The sequence below is a fragment of the Pelodiscus sinensis genome, chromosome 4 (assembly GCF_052426305.1).
Source record: "Pelodiscus sinensis isolate ZL-2025 chromosome 4, ASM5242630v1, whole genome shotgun sequence".
In the NCBI taxonomy this organism is placed as follows: Eukaryota; Metazoa; Chordata; order Testudines; family Trionychidae; genus Pelodiscus; species Pelodiscus sinensis.
In genome coordinates this window covers 124785996-124798233 of record NC_143055.1, presented here as the reverse complement: position 1 = coordinate 124798233, position 12238 = coordinate 124785996, and the positions used below count along the sequence as shown (strand labels likewise).

General features: G+C 45.3%; 1 protein-coding gene across 2 annotated transcripts; it reads right to left on the bottom strand.

Annotated features, from left to right (window-relative positions):
* Positions 1 to 214: 214 nt before the first annotated feature.
* LOC142829529 (placenta-specific gene 8 protein-like) lies at positions 215 to 12020 on the bottom strand. 2 transcript variants are annotated; one of them, XM_089778110.1, is made up of 5 exons: positions 11888 to 12020; positions 8354 to 8498; positions 6944 to 7068; positions 3908 to 4016; positions 215 to 499 (listed from the first exon to the last, which is right to left on the bottom strand). In XM_089778110.1, the coding sequence occupies exons 2-4, from the start codon at positions 8460 to 8462 to the stop codon at positions 3912 to 3914; spliced, it is 339 nt and encodes a 112-aa protein (XP_089634236.1). In that variant the 5' UTR covers positions 8463 to 8498; positions 11888 to 12020; the 3' UTR covers positions 215 to 499; positions 3908 to 3911. The 2 variants fall into 2 exon arrangements, with proteins under 2 accessions (XP_089634236.1, XP_089634235.1); XM_089778109.1 differs by lacking the exon at positions 215 to 499 and having other exon boundaries at positions 677 to 4016.
* Positions 12021 to 12238: the final 218 nt, after the last annotated feature.

The window sequence follows — 12238 nt, the reverse complement described above, 5'->3', positions numbered from 1 at the left end:
CACTCGCAGTTTAAGTTTCAGTGTATGAAAGCTGCCGTCTAGTATAATTCTAACCTTCCAAGTTTCCTGTATTGGATTTACCATTTAGACATTTACTACATTCTAGAAAAGAAACACTGTTCTCCGATGAGTCACGGCGCAGGGAAATAAGTTAACAATCAGAGTTTTATTCTATTTTACGTTCTTATAGGATGGAGGCAGAACTATTGATGGGAAAATACAATAAAGCTAGAGTACATTAGCACGAGAAAGATAATTAAGAACAGGAGACTACATTTTTGGAGACATCTTAGTCCATCAGTGACACTTGAGAAGCAGTAGTGAAAGTTAACACACATGCAAAAACAATATTGAGTTTGTTTCTTTTTTGTATTGACTTTTTTTAGATAAAAAGCACTTTGCCACGATGACATTAAAATGCATAGAGCAGGCAATGTTATATATGCAGACTCTTGTACGTGGAGGCTCTAGGACACACAACGAAGTAGTACAGGAGCATCTGAAATAGTGGAGAAGAGAATATCACTCAAGGCGGATATTCATAATACAGGAGGCCCCTCGACATGTGACCGCCTGAGTTCCGCCCGCCCGCACATACAACCATTTTTGCAAGTGTGGAAGGGGCCAGAACTCCCTGACTTACAGCCTTGGCTCGCATTTACGACAGCGCACGGCACCAATCAAAAATGAGGATTTGAGTTACGATGCCCCCGACTTGCAACGCTTCCCCAGCAATGGATCGCATCGCAAGTTGAGGGCTTCCTGTACCACTGGTTTTGTTAATACACTACCTTGAAATTTACTTAAGTCTTACACTGCTTGATGGCTTATCATTGCTTGTAGTGCATACCTGTACGCTGTGTCTAGACTGGCCAGTTTTTCCGGAAAATCAGCCGCTTTTCTGGAAAAACTTGCCAGCTGTCTACACTGGCCGCTTGAATTTCCGCAAAAGCACTGACTTCCTCCTGTAAGAAATCAGTGCTTCTTGCGGAAATACTATGCTGCTCCCGTTCGGGCAAAAGTCCCTTTTGCGCAAAACTTTTGCACAAAACTTTTGCGCAAAAGGGCCAGTGTAGACAGCTGAGATTTGTTTTCCGCAAAAAAGCCCCGATTGCGAAAATGGCTTTGGGGGGTCCCGCGGCAGCCACCTCAGTTGTTCTATGGATGGGTCTTGAGGCGGCCTGGGGATTATCTGGGGGCTGGGTGCAGGGGTCACCCCCCACACTCACCGCTGCAGCGAGAGCTGGAGCAACCCAGCAGCCTGCTCCACTCTGCCCTGCCACCTCCTCCCAACCTGCTGCGCTCAGCTTCACTGCGGCAAGAGGAAGTAGCGCTGTCAGGCCCCTGAATGCTCTGCTTCCTGCAGACACCACAGGGAAGCGGGGCACAGTGTACTGGGAGAGGGCTGCAGCCCCTGACACCCTGGTGAGTGTGCAGAAGAGGGGGTCAGCCCCTGCTGCTGCCCCACACCAAGTCCCCCCGTAACTTCCTTGCTTGCCTTGCTTGAGAAGGGGTCTTCAGCAAGGGGATGGGGCGAGGATGGGGTTTGGGGCAGGGGTGTGTGAAGCAGAAGCAGGGCAGGTGTGGGACCTGTAGGGGGTTTGCCCTGGGCCTGCACCTGGGGCACTTGGGGAGGGAGGGGTTGCTCCAGGCCCAACACCCCCTTAGGGGTAGCTCTGTGTGGGTTCCCTGTAGCACACAACCAATGGCCTCCTTCTTGTTTGTGTTTGACATGCTCTGTTCCTTTCACCAGAGCTGGCCTTATGGACGGGTGATGTGGGAATTGCCCAGGGCCCGGTGGTCGGGGATCTTGAGGTCAAGAAGCAGGGCAGGCCTGGGGCATGAGGTCATGGAAGGGCTTGAGCCGATGGGAGCTATGTGGGTCTGTATCCTGCAATTGGGGATGTGCAGATGGGGGAAAGAGGAGCAACTCACTGAGCATGGGCAGGACAACCCATCTCCCTGGGTGCACTCTGTTCCAGAGGCCACACTGATTGACACTCTCACTGTCCAATCAGTGCCCATCCCTGTCCTAAAATGTGCACCACTAATGCTGATCCAGGGGAGACAAGAGTAGGGGTAGGAAGGCAGCAGGGTCCAGGGGAGTTAAGGGTATGGTGGGGGACTGAGAGAGGCAGCAGGACCTGGGGGGCAGAGAGGATGGGTGGGAAGTCCAGGAAGGCAGCAGCAGTGAGGGTGCCAAAATACAATTTCCCCTTAGGCCAGCCCTGCCTTTCAGATTTCTCGCGAGTCCAACTGCTGAATTCTAAGTGCTACCTAATGTGGCACCACTAACAGATGGTCCTTGCGGCTCTCTGGCCTTGCATTCCCTGGCAGGCACCTTGCCCATACTAATGATGATATTTTCCCTCTTCACTATTTTGGAGGTGGGGGCTACTTTGACAAAGAACCTTCAATGCAAGAGTCACATCCTCAGGGCGCCCCGCTTTCCCAAAGCCCTGCCCTGCTCACTTCATCCCCCCTCCCCACACACTTTCTCTGGGCTGAGACAGGGGGTTGGGGTTCAGGAGAGGGGGCAGCCTCTGGGCCGGGGCTGAGGGAGTTTGCAGCGTGAAAGGGGACTCTGGACTGAACTTGGTGCAGGGGGTTGGGGTGTAGGAGGGGGTGAGGGATGCAAGCTCAGGGAGGGAGTTTGGGTGCAGGACAGCGTATGGGCTGTTGGCTCCAGGAAGGGCTCCAGGGTGCAGGAGGGGGTATGGGATGTGGGCTCTGGAAGGGGGCTTAGGACTGGGGCAGGGGCTATGAGTGTAGGAAGGGGTAGCATTTACTTCAGGTGGTCCCTGTCCACGCCTCTGCAAGAAGGGGTCAAAGTCCTTGGGGTGGGCATGTGTCTCTGTGCCCTGCCTCTCTCAGTACCCTGTACCCAGCCAATGGCAGCTGTGGGTGGGGCTTCTTGCAGGCAGGAGCAGCGCACACAGGCTGTGTCTAGACTGCATCACTCTGCCGACGGAGGGATGCAAATCAAGCACTTCGGAAATGCAAATGAGCCCGGGATTTAAATATCCCGGGCTTCATTTGCATACTCAGGTTCCGACGCTGTGCCAATCAGGCTCAGTGTCGAAAGTGAAAATAAAGTGAAGCCACGACTCTGCCGACAACGGGGAGCTTTTTCGGCAGCTCTTATACTCCAAAGTGCTTGATTTGCATCCCTCTCTCGGCAAAGGAATGCAGACTAGACGTAGCCACAGAGACCTCTGCTCCCCGCCCTGCGCAGGGCCATGAGGGCATGGTGGCTGCTTTTGGGAGCAGTGTGGGGCCGATGCAGGCAGGGAGCCTGCCTTCGCCAGCAGCAGCCTCCCTATACCACCGGAGATTGAGAGTGACAGGAAGGGAGCCACACTTTGTGTTCATGGGAGCTGCCACTGGCTCGCAGTCCTTACAGTGAAGAACACTGCACTAAGGTAACTCTCAATCATTATTGCTGTGGTTCTCTAACACAGAGTCAAGTAAAAGGCTTATCTGCTGCTTCCCTGCATATTATAGATGGCCAGCTTGGGTCCAAGATAACTTCAATTAGTTACATAAAGGGTGAGTAGAGCAGGATCTTCTTCCTTCAATATTAGTTACAAATCTGTTCATTGGTTGCATTTTCTATCACCTCTACCGTTTGTCCTAGAACTAATTGATACTCACATCAGAGAAGCCTCTTGATCAGTGTTTCTTACATTTTTTAAGACCAAGGAACACCAAACAATAATTCTTTTTATGAGGAACACCAAGGATTTTTTGTTGCACAAAAAAAAAAAAAAAAAGTTGGGAGGGGGGAAGTTATTGACGAAAAAAAAAATCACCTACCCCTTTAAGTGTGGCCATGGAACACAGTTTAAGAAACATTGCTCTTGATTTATCAAACACTTACAACTATGTACTAATATAAATGACAAACCTTACTAGAATATCCTCATTTTTTTCCTTATGTTAATATCTCTCTTTATTTGACAAAGAGAACACAGAGGACAAAACCTGGTAATGCAGAAATCAGAGAAGATGGATCCCTGTTTAGAAACAAAATGTATTAAAGATTGTAAACTTAAAATGTACATCTAACTTTTCATTGACTTTATCACACTGTATGGTTTTAAACTCAAACTCAAATGAGCTTTCAGTACAGCCTTTGACTCAGAGGACAGAGCCAATACAGGAAAATGTGGGGTCGGTGTGGGGAGGAGGAGATACATTTAGTGTAACTTTTACCAAAGGATTTTTTGTTCCAAATTCACAGAAATTAAATAGCAAACTCTACTTTGTTATCTAGTCCATAGTTTTCTACCACAGTAAGTCTCCCTCCCTTGCTCACCCCACCCCCGAAAAGTATGCCCAATTACTTGTTGTAGAAGGCAGAAAGACTGGGTGCTGGTAACAAGCTATCTCTTAAGAGGGCTGGTTTAGGTGATATTTGTGCAAATTAGGAAGCAGAGTTAGCTAATGGGTGGGGTTTACCCCAGTTACAACCACAGATGGTACCAGATGGAGAATAGAGAATGGAAGCTCTGGTAGATACCTCCCTGCCTGTGCAAGATTGTTCCTTATAGGAAGTAATTTCTGGGGTTTTGTCCAGTTTCCAGCATTAACTGTTTCCAGTTGTGGGATTTCTCAACCAGTAAAGTGGGAGCATATTGCACAGTTGACTTACACTGAAGGGTTAGGATGCATTTTTTTATAGTCAGCCAAACTATTGCTTTTCTTAATGTCATCTTTTTGCTAGTCCTCACACCACTCCTTAAAATACTGCTCTGTATCTTTCAGATCTTGGCAGTGGTAGTTCCCGCTATTATTGACTGTCAAACTCTACACATATTTAGTTCTTCACTTTCCTTAAAGGCCAGTGAGTGCCCTGAGGCAACAAATTAGTTTCATGGCTCTTATCTAATTTCCTTTCAGTTCACTTGCCTCCTTCAGGTATTGAAGATTGAACAGAGAACAAAAACATTCTATTTTACTAGAGTCAGATAGAGGTACTATTGCCTTCCTGCGCTGACATAGCTCCAAGACCATTGTTCCTATATTTAAGCTGCTAAGTGAAGTGGCCAGATTTTGAAGCTAATGTTGAGACCACTTGAAAATCTGTACAATTTTCTGGACAAAAAGAAGCTGAGATTTGGGGGTTATAATTGGCCTATAATATTTTTGTATAGATCCCCCAAACTTCCTTGACTTTGTGTTATTATTATTCTAATAGGGTACGTCTAAACTACATGGCTCTGTCGACGGAGCCATGTAGATCTGGTTTTTTGGCAAAGGGAAATGAAGCTGCGATTTAAATAATCGCGGCTTCATTTAAATGTACATGGCTGCCGCGCTGAGCCAACAAACAGCTGATCAACTGTTTGTCGGCTCAGCGCACTAGTCTGGACGTTCCCCTGCCGACATGAAAGCCTTTTATCGACATCCCCTGTAAATCTCATCCTATGAGGCATAAGGGGGAGGTCGATAAAAGGCTTTCAGGTCAGCGCGGAGCGTCCAGACTAGCGTGCTGAGCCGACAAACAGCTGATCAGCTGTTTGTCGGCTCAGCGTGGCAGCCATGTAAATTTAAATGAAGCCGCGATTATTTAAATCGCGGCTTCATTTCCCTTTGCCTATCTGTCTAATCTACATGCCTCCATCGACAGAGGCATGTAGTCTAGACATACCCTTACATTTGTAATGCTATGTAATTTCTTGACCAGTATCACCCTGAAGTATTCTTCAGTGTTACTTATTTCCTTGGTTTTCTACATATGCAATATTTGCAATATTTTTTCCCTAGGGACATTAGACAGAATCTTATTTTATAATTTCAAGGTTGTATTTCTCCCGTCATTATTATTCCTCTCTTGTGTTCAGAACACATTCCTAATTCAGTGTGATCTATTGATTTAATTTTCATATTATCTAGTCTTATTTTTGAATCTCTTACGTTTTCCCACTGTTTGTGCTGTCGTACACAAGGAGTTACCTTGAGAAACTATAACACTTTAGCTTGAAAAACACACATATAACAACATTGTTGAATTTGAACCACATTTTTAGAATTCTGTCTACATGGTGTTTTCAGGAATCCGGAGAACATTTGGATAAGAGATTCATGTTGAGGAAGTAAAAGTGAAGATTTAGTAAGTAATGTGGGTTAAATGCCAGTTAATTATCAGGGTTAATATTATTGTCTGCTTTAGAAATGGTCTAATCTACTTCTATTTTAGATGGACATTTAAATGTAACCAGTGCTTCAGCAGAGAGGGTTCTGTCCATGTCAAAGTATGTAGCAAAATTCCACTGTAAAGGGGCATTCGTTAATAAAAACTATATTGCATGTCTGTAGTACTTTTCATAAAATTATCTCAAAGCTCTTTACCTAAGAATTACCTATTTTACAGACGGGAAGAACAAAGGGAGAAAGTGCTAAGGGATTTGTGCGAGGTTACACCATGAGTTCATGGCAGTTACAGGTAGAACCTGTGTTTCCAAGTGCCTAATTCTCTGCAAGACTACAGGACCCTGAAATCAGAAGGGGAGACTACCTAGCAGCCATGCTCTGATGGGGAGGAATCACATTGGGTGAAAGGTGGCTAATGAAAATGTAGCCAACTGATTTGCTTAGATCCATTAAATGTTGCTTTAAGGCAGGAGTGGGGAAGCTAAGACCCAGGGCTTTCCCCACAACCTGTCCCTGTGCCCTCCCTCCCATTCAGAACCCACACCTCAAGCCGGCTTCCCGGCAGCTCTGCCCCCCGCCACACACACACTGAACCCTGGGTCCCCCTAGGTTCTGGCAGCCATGTCAGAGATGTTTTTCTTTTGTTTGTTTTGCCTCTCACTTTTGTGCAACTCCCAACTGATTTTTCTGTGGGCCAGTAGCCCTTGACCCAAAAAAGGTTCCGCACCCCTGCTTTAAGGGCTGGCCTTGGAGCATGAGCAAAACAAAATATTAGACAGTAACCTACAGGGATTCTGTATTTGGTCCGGTACAGAGTCCTCATGGCAACGCTTGAGCCACAACAGCAGCATTCACCCATCTCATCTGCAATTTTACAGTCAAGAAAGCAGCAACAGACTATTCCACATAGGCCTGGATAAAGATAAAACAACAAATGAGGCCCACTCAATGTCCCCCTTCAATCATGCAGACAGTTAACTTTTACTACCACTTTTAGGAGCGATATCAAATGATATAGGCCATGTCTACACTCCAGAGAAGATCGAAGCATCCACAGTTGGTTTTCTGGGTTTCAAATTAGCGGATCTAGTAAAGACACACTAATTCGAACTGTAGACGCGGACAGTTACTTCGGGCTAGTCAATTTCTAAAATGGTGACCGGCTGGGAACATGCAAATCAAACGTGGGATATTTAAATCCCGGGCTTGATTTGCAATTTTGGTCGCCCTCATTAGCCTCCCTAGATTGATCTAGGGGGCTAGTGTAGACGTACCCCAAAGGAGGCCAAGATATTTAAAAGTCTTTTATAGTGATATCATGTGAGGCTTTATCTTGGCTGGCAGTTCTTCTCCCCGTGTCTCTCATAATAAACAAAGATCATTTTTTTCATGACCGAAAATGATGTGTTTACTGTGGGTTAACTCACACCCATTAACTGTCATGCAGGTGGGGGATATGGAGTTGAATAGTTACCTTGAGAAACTATAACACTTTAGCTTGAAAAAACACACATATAACAACATTGTTGAATTTGAACCACATTTTTAGAATTCTGTCTACATGGTGTTTTCAGGAATCCAGAGAACATTTGGATAAGAGATTCATGTTGAGGAAGTAAGAGTGAAGATTTAGGTAAGTAATTTGGGTTAAATGCCAGTTAATATCCCCCACTAGGATCTGACTGTAAAACACACCATATCGGAGCTCAGAGCCTCAGCAGATCCAGATGAATGTTAGTGGGGCTGGAGCACAAGTACTTGCTTTGTGTGAGAGTGCGTGGGTGATGTTACCATCTAGAGCAGTGGTTCCTAAATTTTTTGGCATCACGCCTCCTTTTTGATTTTTGAAAAACCCTCACGCCCCAAAAAATAGCAGCAAAACTTGTTGAGCCAAAAAAAATAAAGGAACTGACCAGGGCAGCAAAACTTGATGGGGAGGGGGAAGCTGGGTCACCTCGCTCCCCCGCTGCAATTTCTTCAACACCCCCAGGGGGGCACGGTCCCCATTTTGGGAACCCATGATCTAGTGACTGGCTCACTGAGTGGGGATATGGGCAATACACTAAAGCCATTGCTTTAACCAAATACAAAAGAGACTCCTCCCCCCTTTGAATTAGTACTCACTAAAAGAGTGGCGATATGTAATTAACCAACCATCAAGTCAAAACAAAAATGCAGTATTTGACAATCCACTTACAGACTCCAAAGTCACTGCAGCAGTCTAGCAACCCGGTCTGCCAGGCATTGCTTGATGCAGGAGCAACAGCAATCTGGGGCTGTAGAACTACAACAGTCTGAGGGTCCATTTCCACTTTCTCCGGATGAGTTCAGAAGTTTACACTCTGAAAGGAGAGCAACACAGAGAATGGCTTGAAAGTCTTTTCAGCTTTGTGACTAGCTATGTCACCAGACCCCTGATGTCTTTGTGGTGATACAACTGGCAAAACGTGTGAAATGGCACCAGGTTTCTCACTGACTTGGAAGCAATGCTGTCCCCGTGGTAGCTGGATAGTTGTGGTGGACACCTTAGGCCAAATTGTTGTCAACGGAGTTGAACTAGGTATGAATTTGGCCCATTTTCTTAAGTGTGGGTTATGAGTGGTGTAAATTTTCATTCAAAAGCACATTTCTCCCTGATATCGCACCGGGGCATAGTTCATTCCTGATTCAAAGGCCAGGGTGCCAGTATTTGGATGGCAACAACATATCTTCCAGCAATACCTAATGGTCCCTTGGCCATCTCCCTGGTGAGACCTGCTCTGATCCTACTTAGCTTTTGTGAACTGAGACTATCACAACACGACATGCCTTGGATATTATTGCAGAAATGGTAATCTCTCTGTTCCTGCTGTTCTCCAAGAGGACCTCCCCCCACCCCCCACAAATCCAGAGATTAGCCTCTAAATCAGAATTTTCCCACTGTAGCTAGCCCTTAGCCCAGTCTAAGATTTCACTCAGTCCTTCCCTCAGGCAAACTCTCTGTGACCTCTTTGAGGATTTATAAAGGTCCAAAATAATTCTGGCTGCAGAAAACAGCTTCCCAGGCATTTCTATACAGCAGTGGGCAAGAATCACAAGGGGAACTTTGGTGCTGCAACATTCATTGTTGCAGTACTTAACCCTGCTGCTCAGGGAATTCATAACCCTATGTTAGGCACCCAAACCCTTACGCAGCTCAGAGAGCAAGTTAGATGCCTAGAAAAGCAATTCACAAAAGTAATTTTTAAGCTGTTAAGGCATTAACCTTCACCAGAAGCATTAGACATAAAACTAATATAAAACAATTTTTTCTCATTTGGGGAAGGATTTCTGGAGCTAGTTAATTTTAAAATAAAATCATTAAAAATTGATTATACAAAGTCTTAAAGACAGAAATAGAATGTGTATTTGTGTGTATATGTGTGTGTGTGTGTGTGTGTATTTCGTGTGTATTTGTGTGTATATGTGTGTGTGTGTGTGTGTGTGTATTTCGTGTGTATTTCGTGTGTATTTCGTGCCTTTTTCTCATTTTTAGGGAAAAATATGTTTATACAGATAGTCCCAGATCATCAAATGTATCTAGGTGCCGCACTCTTGCCAATTTCTGGAATAAAGGACAATGTCTGATAAATGTTGTACAGTGAATGACTCCAATACATGCATCTGACGAAGTGGGTCTTTGCCCACGAAAGCTTATGCTCCAATACTTCTGTTAGTCTCTAAGGTGCCACAGGACTCCTCATCACTTTTGCAGATTCAGACTAACACGGCTACCCCGCTGATACTCCAACAGGAGAGTACAGCAAATATCCCATAGCCCAGTAGAAAGAGGAAGAGTCAAGTTCAAGTTCCTTTACCAGATTAGGAAGTGGGAGAGGGAATGAACCCAGGTCAACCACACCTTGGCTAAATTCACTAGCCCAGAGGTTCTCAAGCTTTCCAGATTGCTGTACGACTTTCAGGAGGCTGATTTGTCTTTGTACCCCCAGTTTCACCTCACTTAAAAACTACTTGCAAATCAGACACAAAAACGCAGTGTCCCAGCCTGCTATTACTGACAAAGTGCTGTTATTTAATGTTATCATAAAATCATTTGACCATATAATTATAAAATAAATCAATTTGTGTATACATATTGTACAGTGCAATAGTTCAGCCTGTTTTTCACATGTGAGCCTTGTCTGAAGCCCCAGTCCCAGGCAGTGGGGCTGAAGCATGTAATTTAGATTTGCCGAGCCTGCTGTGTCATGGGACCCTGGGCACAGGGCCATTCTGAGAAGGGTGGGAAGCCTGGGGTAACACCCTCTCCCGGCTGCATGCCCCATCCTCACTTCACCCCTTCCCACCCCTGCTTCGCTCCTTCCTCAAGCCTTACCCCTGCTCTGCCCTCACAGTGCCCCCCCTTCCCTACCCCAAACAACATGTCCTGGATGATTATGGGGGCCTGGTGTGGTGGCAGGAGGGTCACCCCCACCTCTACACCCCACGTGAGTGGCAGGAGCCAGAGCAACCCTCTCCCGGACCACTGCACTCCACTTCTCCACAGTGGCAGAACCTGGAGTGCCCTTGGGTGAGTGCAGGGGTCAACCCCTGCTGTTGCCCTGTGCCAGGCCCCTGTAATCATCCAGTTGCCTCCCATTCACCCCTTAGTGCTGGCCCTGCAGTTGTAACCCCTCCTAAACTTGTCTCAGGACCAAGCCAGGGGTGCAACCCCCAGGCTGGGAAACACGGATCTAAATGACTTGAGTCTCCCCTGGAGGACTTCTGAGTACCCCCAAGGATACACACAGCCCTGGTTGAGAACCAATGGGCTAAAAGTTCCTGAGGGGATCACCACCAACTCCATGTCTTATCAAAAATGGCTTAGGCACCTAACTGCAAGAGAAGGTTCATGCCTGTGAATCCAGAACAAAAGGAATTGTCTCTGTCTAGCCTGGAATTAAGGCTCACCCCTAAGAGGAATGTAAGAGCATAGGCCACACCCCTTCTCCGTATTTCCTATTATTGTACCTAGATTAGGCCGATTCCCAATCAGCATTCTTAGGGTACGTCTACACTACAGAGGAAGATCGAAGGTGCCGCTGTCAATCTTCCAGGGTTCACAATTAACATAGCTGAAGTTGTGTATCTTAATTCGACCTTAGCCCGTAGTGTAGATGTACCCTTCGGTGCCTAACACTCCCTACACACTGCATAGGCAGCTCAGGCATCTGACGCAGGGCAGCAGATTCCACTGGGTGGCTAGGTGCCTAAAGGTAAGTCAGTGCGAGGTTTAATGCTGCAACGCCTGAATCCCTTCAGAATATTTCTTTAAAAAGGCATTAACTAACCATAAAACATATTAACGAGGGAGGAATAAAAAGTCATTTATGTATTAGCATACATTTTGCTCAGTTTAAAAAGGAGCGATGCAATTAGTATACTACTAAAGCCTGGTAAACGTGCAAAGCATTAATAACAGAGGAATAAAGCAGAAGTGTTATTACATTTCTATAGTCAGCACGCATTTCCTCAATTTTAGAGAAAACTAGGTTTTCTGAAGGTTATTTAGGCTATTTAAAAACTGCACAAAGGTTGCTAAGTATTAGTGATAAAGAAAGGAAATATAACCTTAAAATTAGTTACATTTTGCACGGAAGGTGCTGGACTACAGACAGCTTTCAGGGATCTCCAAATAAGGTGTTAAAAAAAAAGAAGAGAAGGTAAAAAAGGGCAAAGAGAAAAGGGCAGAGTGAAGAGAGAGGTGTCTCACCACAGTGTCACCACACCAGCCAAAATAGTAAAAACCCCTGTTCTGAGAGCTTTTGATAATAAGGCCATATCACATGAGCCATTCAGAATGTTTCATTTATCCGAATGACCATTTATAGACTCATATGTCACATATTACATAGCAGCATGTTTTTTTGTATCCAATCTGAAGGTTTTTCTAAACGCATGGCCTTTTATGGAACTAGTGTTGCATTATTAAAATGCAAACTAAAACCAAAACCATTACAAAGAACAAGTAGGTGCTTTCTTCTTTGAATTCCATTTTTCTTTTTAGCATTAGCTTTCTTTGTTTTTTTTTAAATTCTGGACCATTATTAAAATTTCCTTTTAC

What these genes read in the sequence shown, in the direction of transcription:
- LOC142829529 (XM_089778110.1), bottom strand. Translation starts at nt 8,462, where the DNA reads ATGGACCCTCAGACTGTTGTAGTTCTACAGCCCCAGATTGCTGTTGCT. An exon ending in CTGCAGTGACTTTGGAGTCT is followed by an intron (nt 7,069 to 8,353) that starts GTAAGTGGATTG and finishes ATCTTTATCCAG; the next exon opens with GCCTATGTGGAATAGTCTGT. An exon ending in GGACCAAATACAGAATCCCT is followed by an intron (nt 4,017 to 6,943) that starts GTAGGTTACTGT and finishes GTTTCTAAACAG; the next exon opens with GGATCCATCTTCTCTGATTT.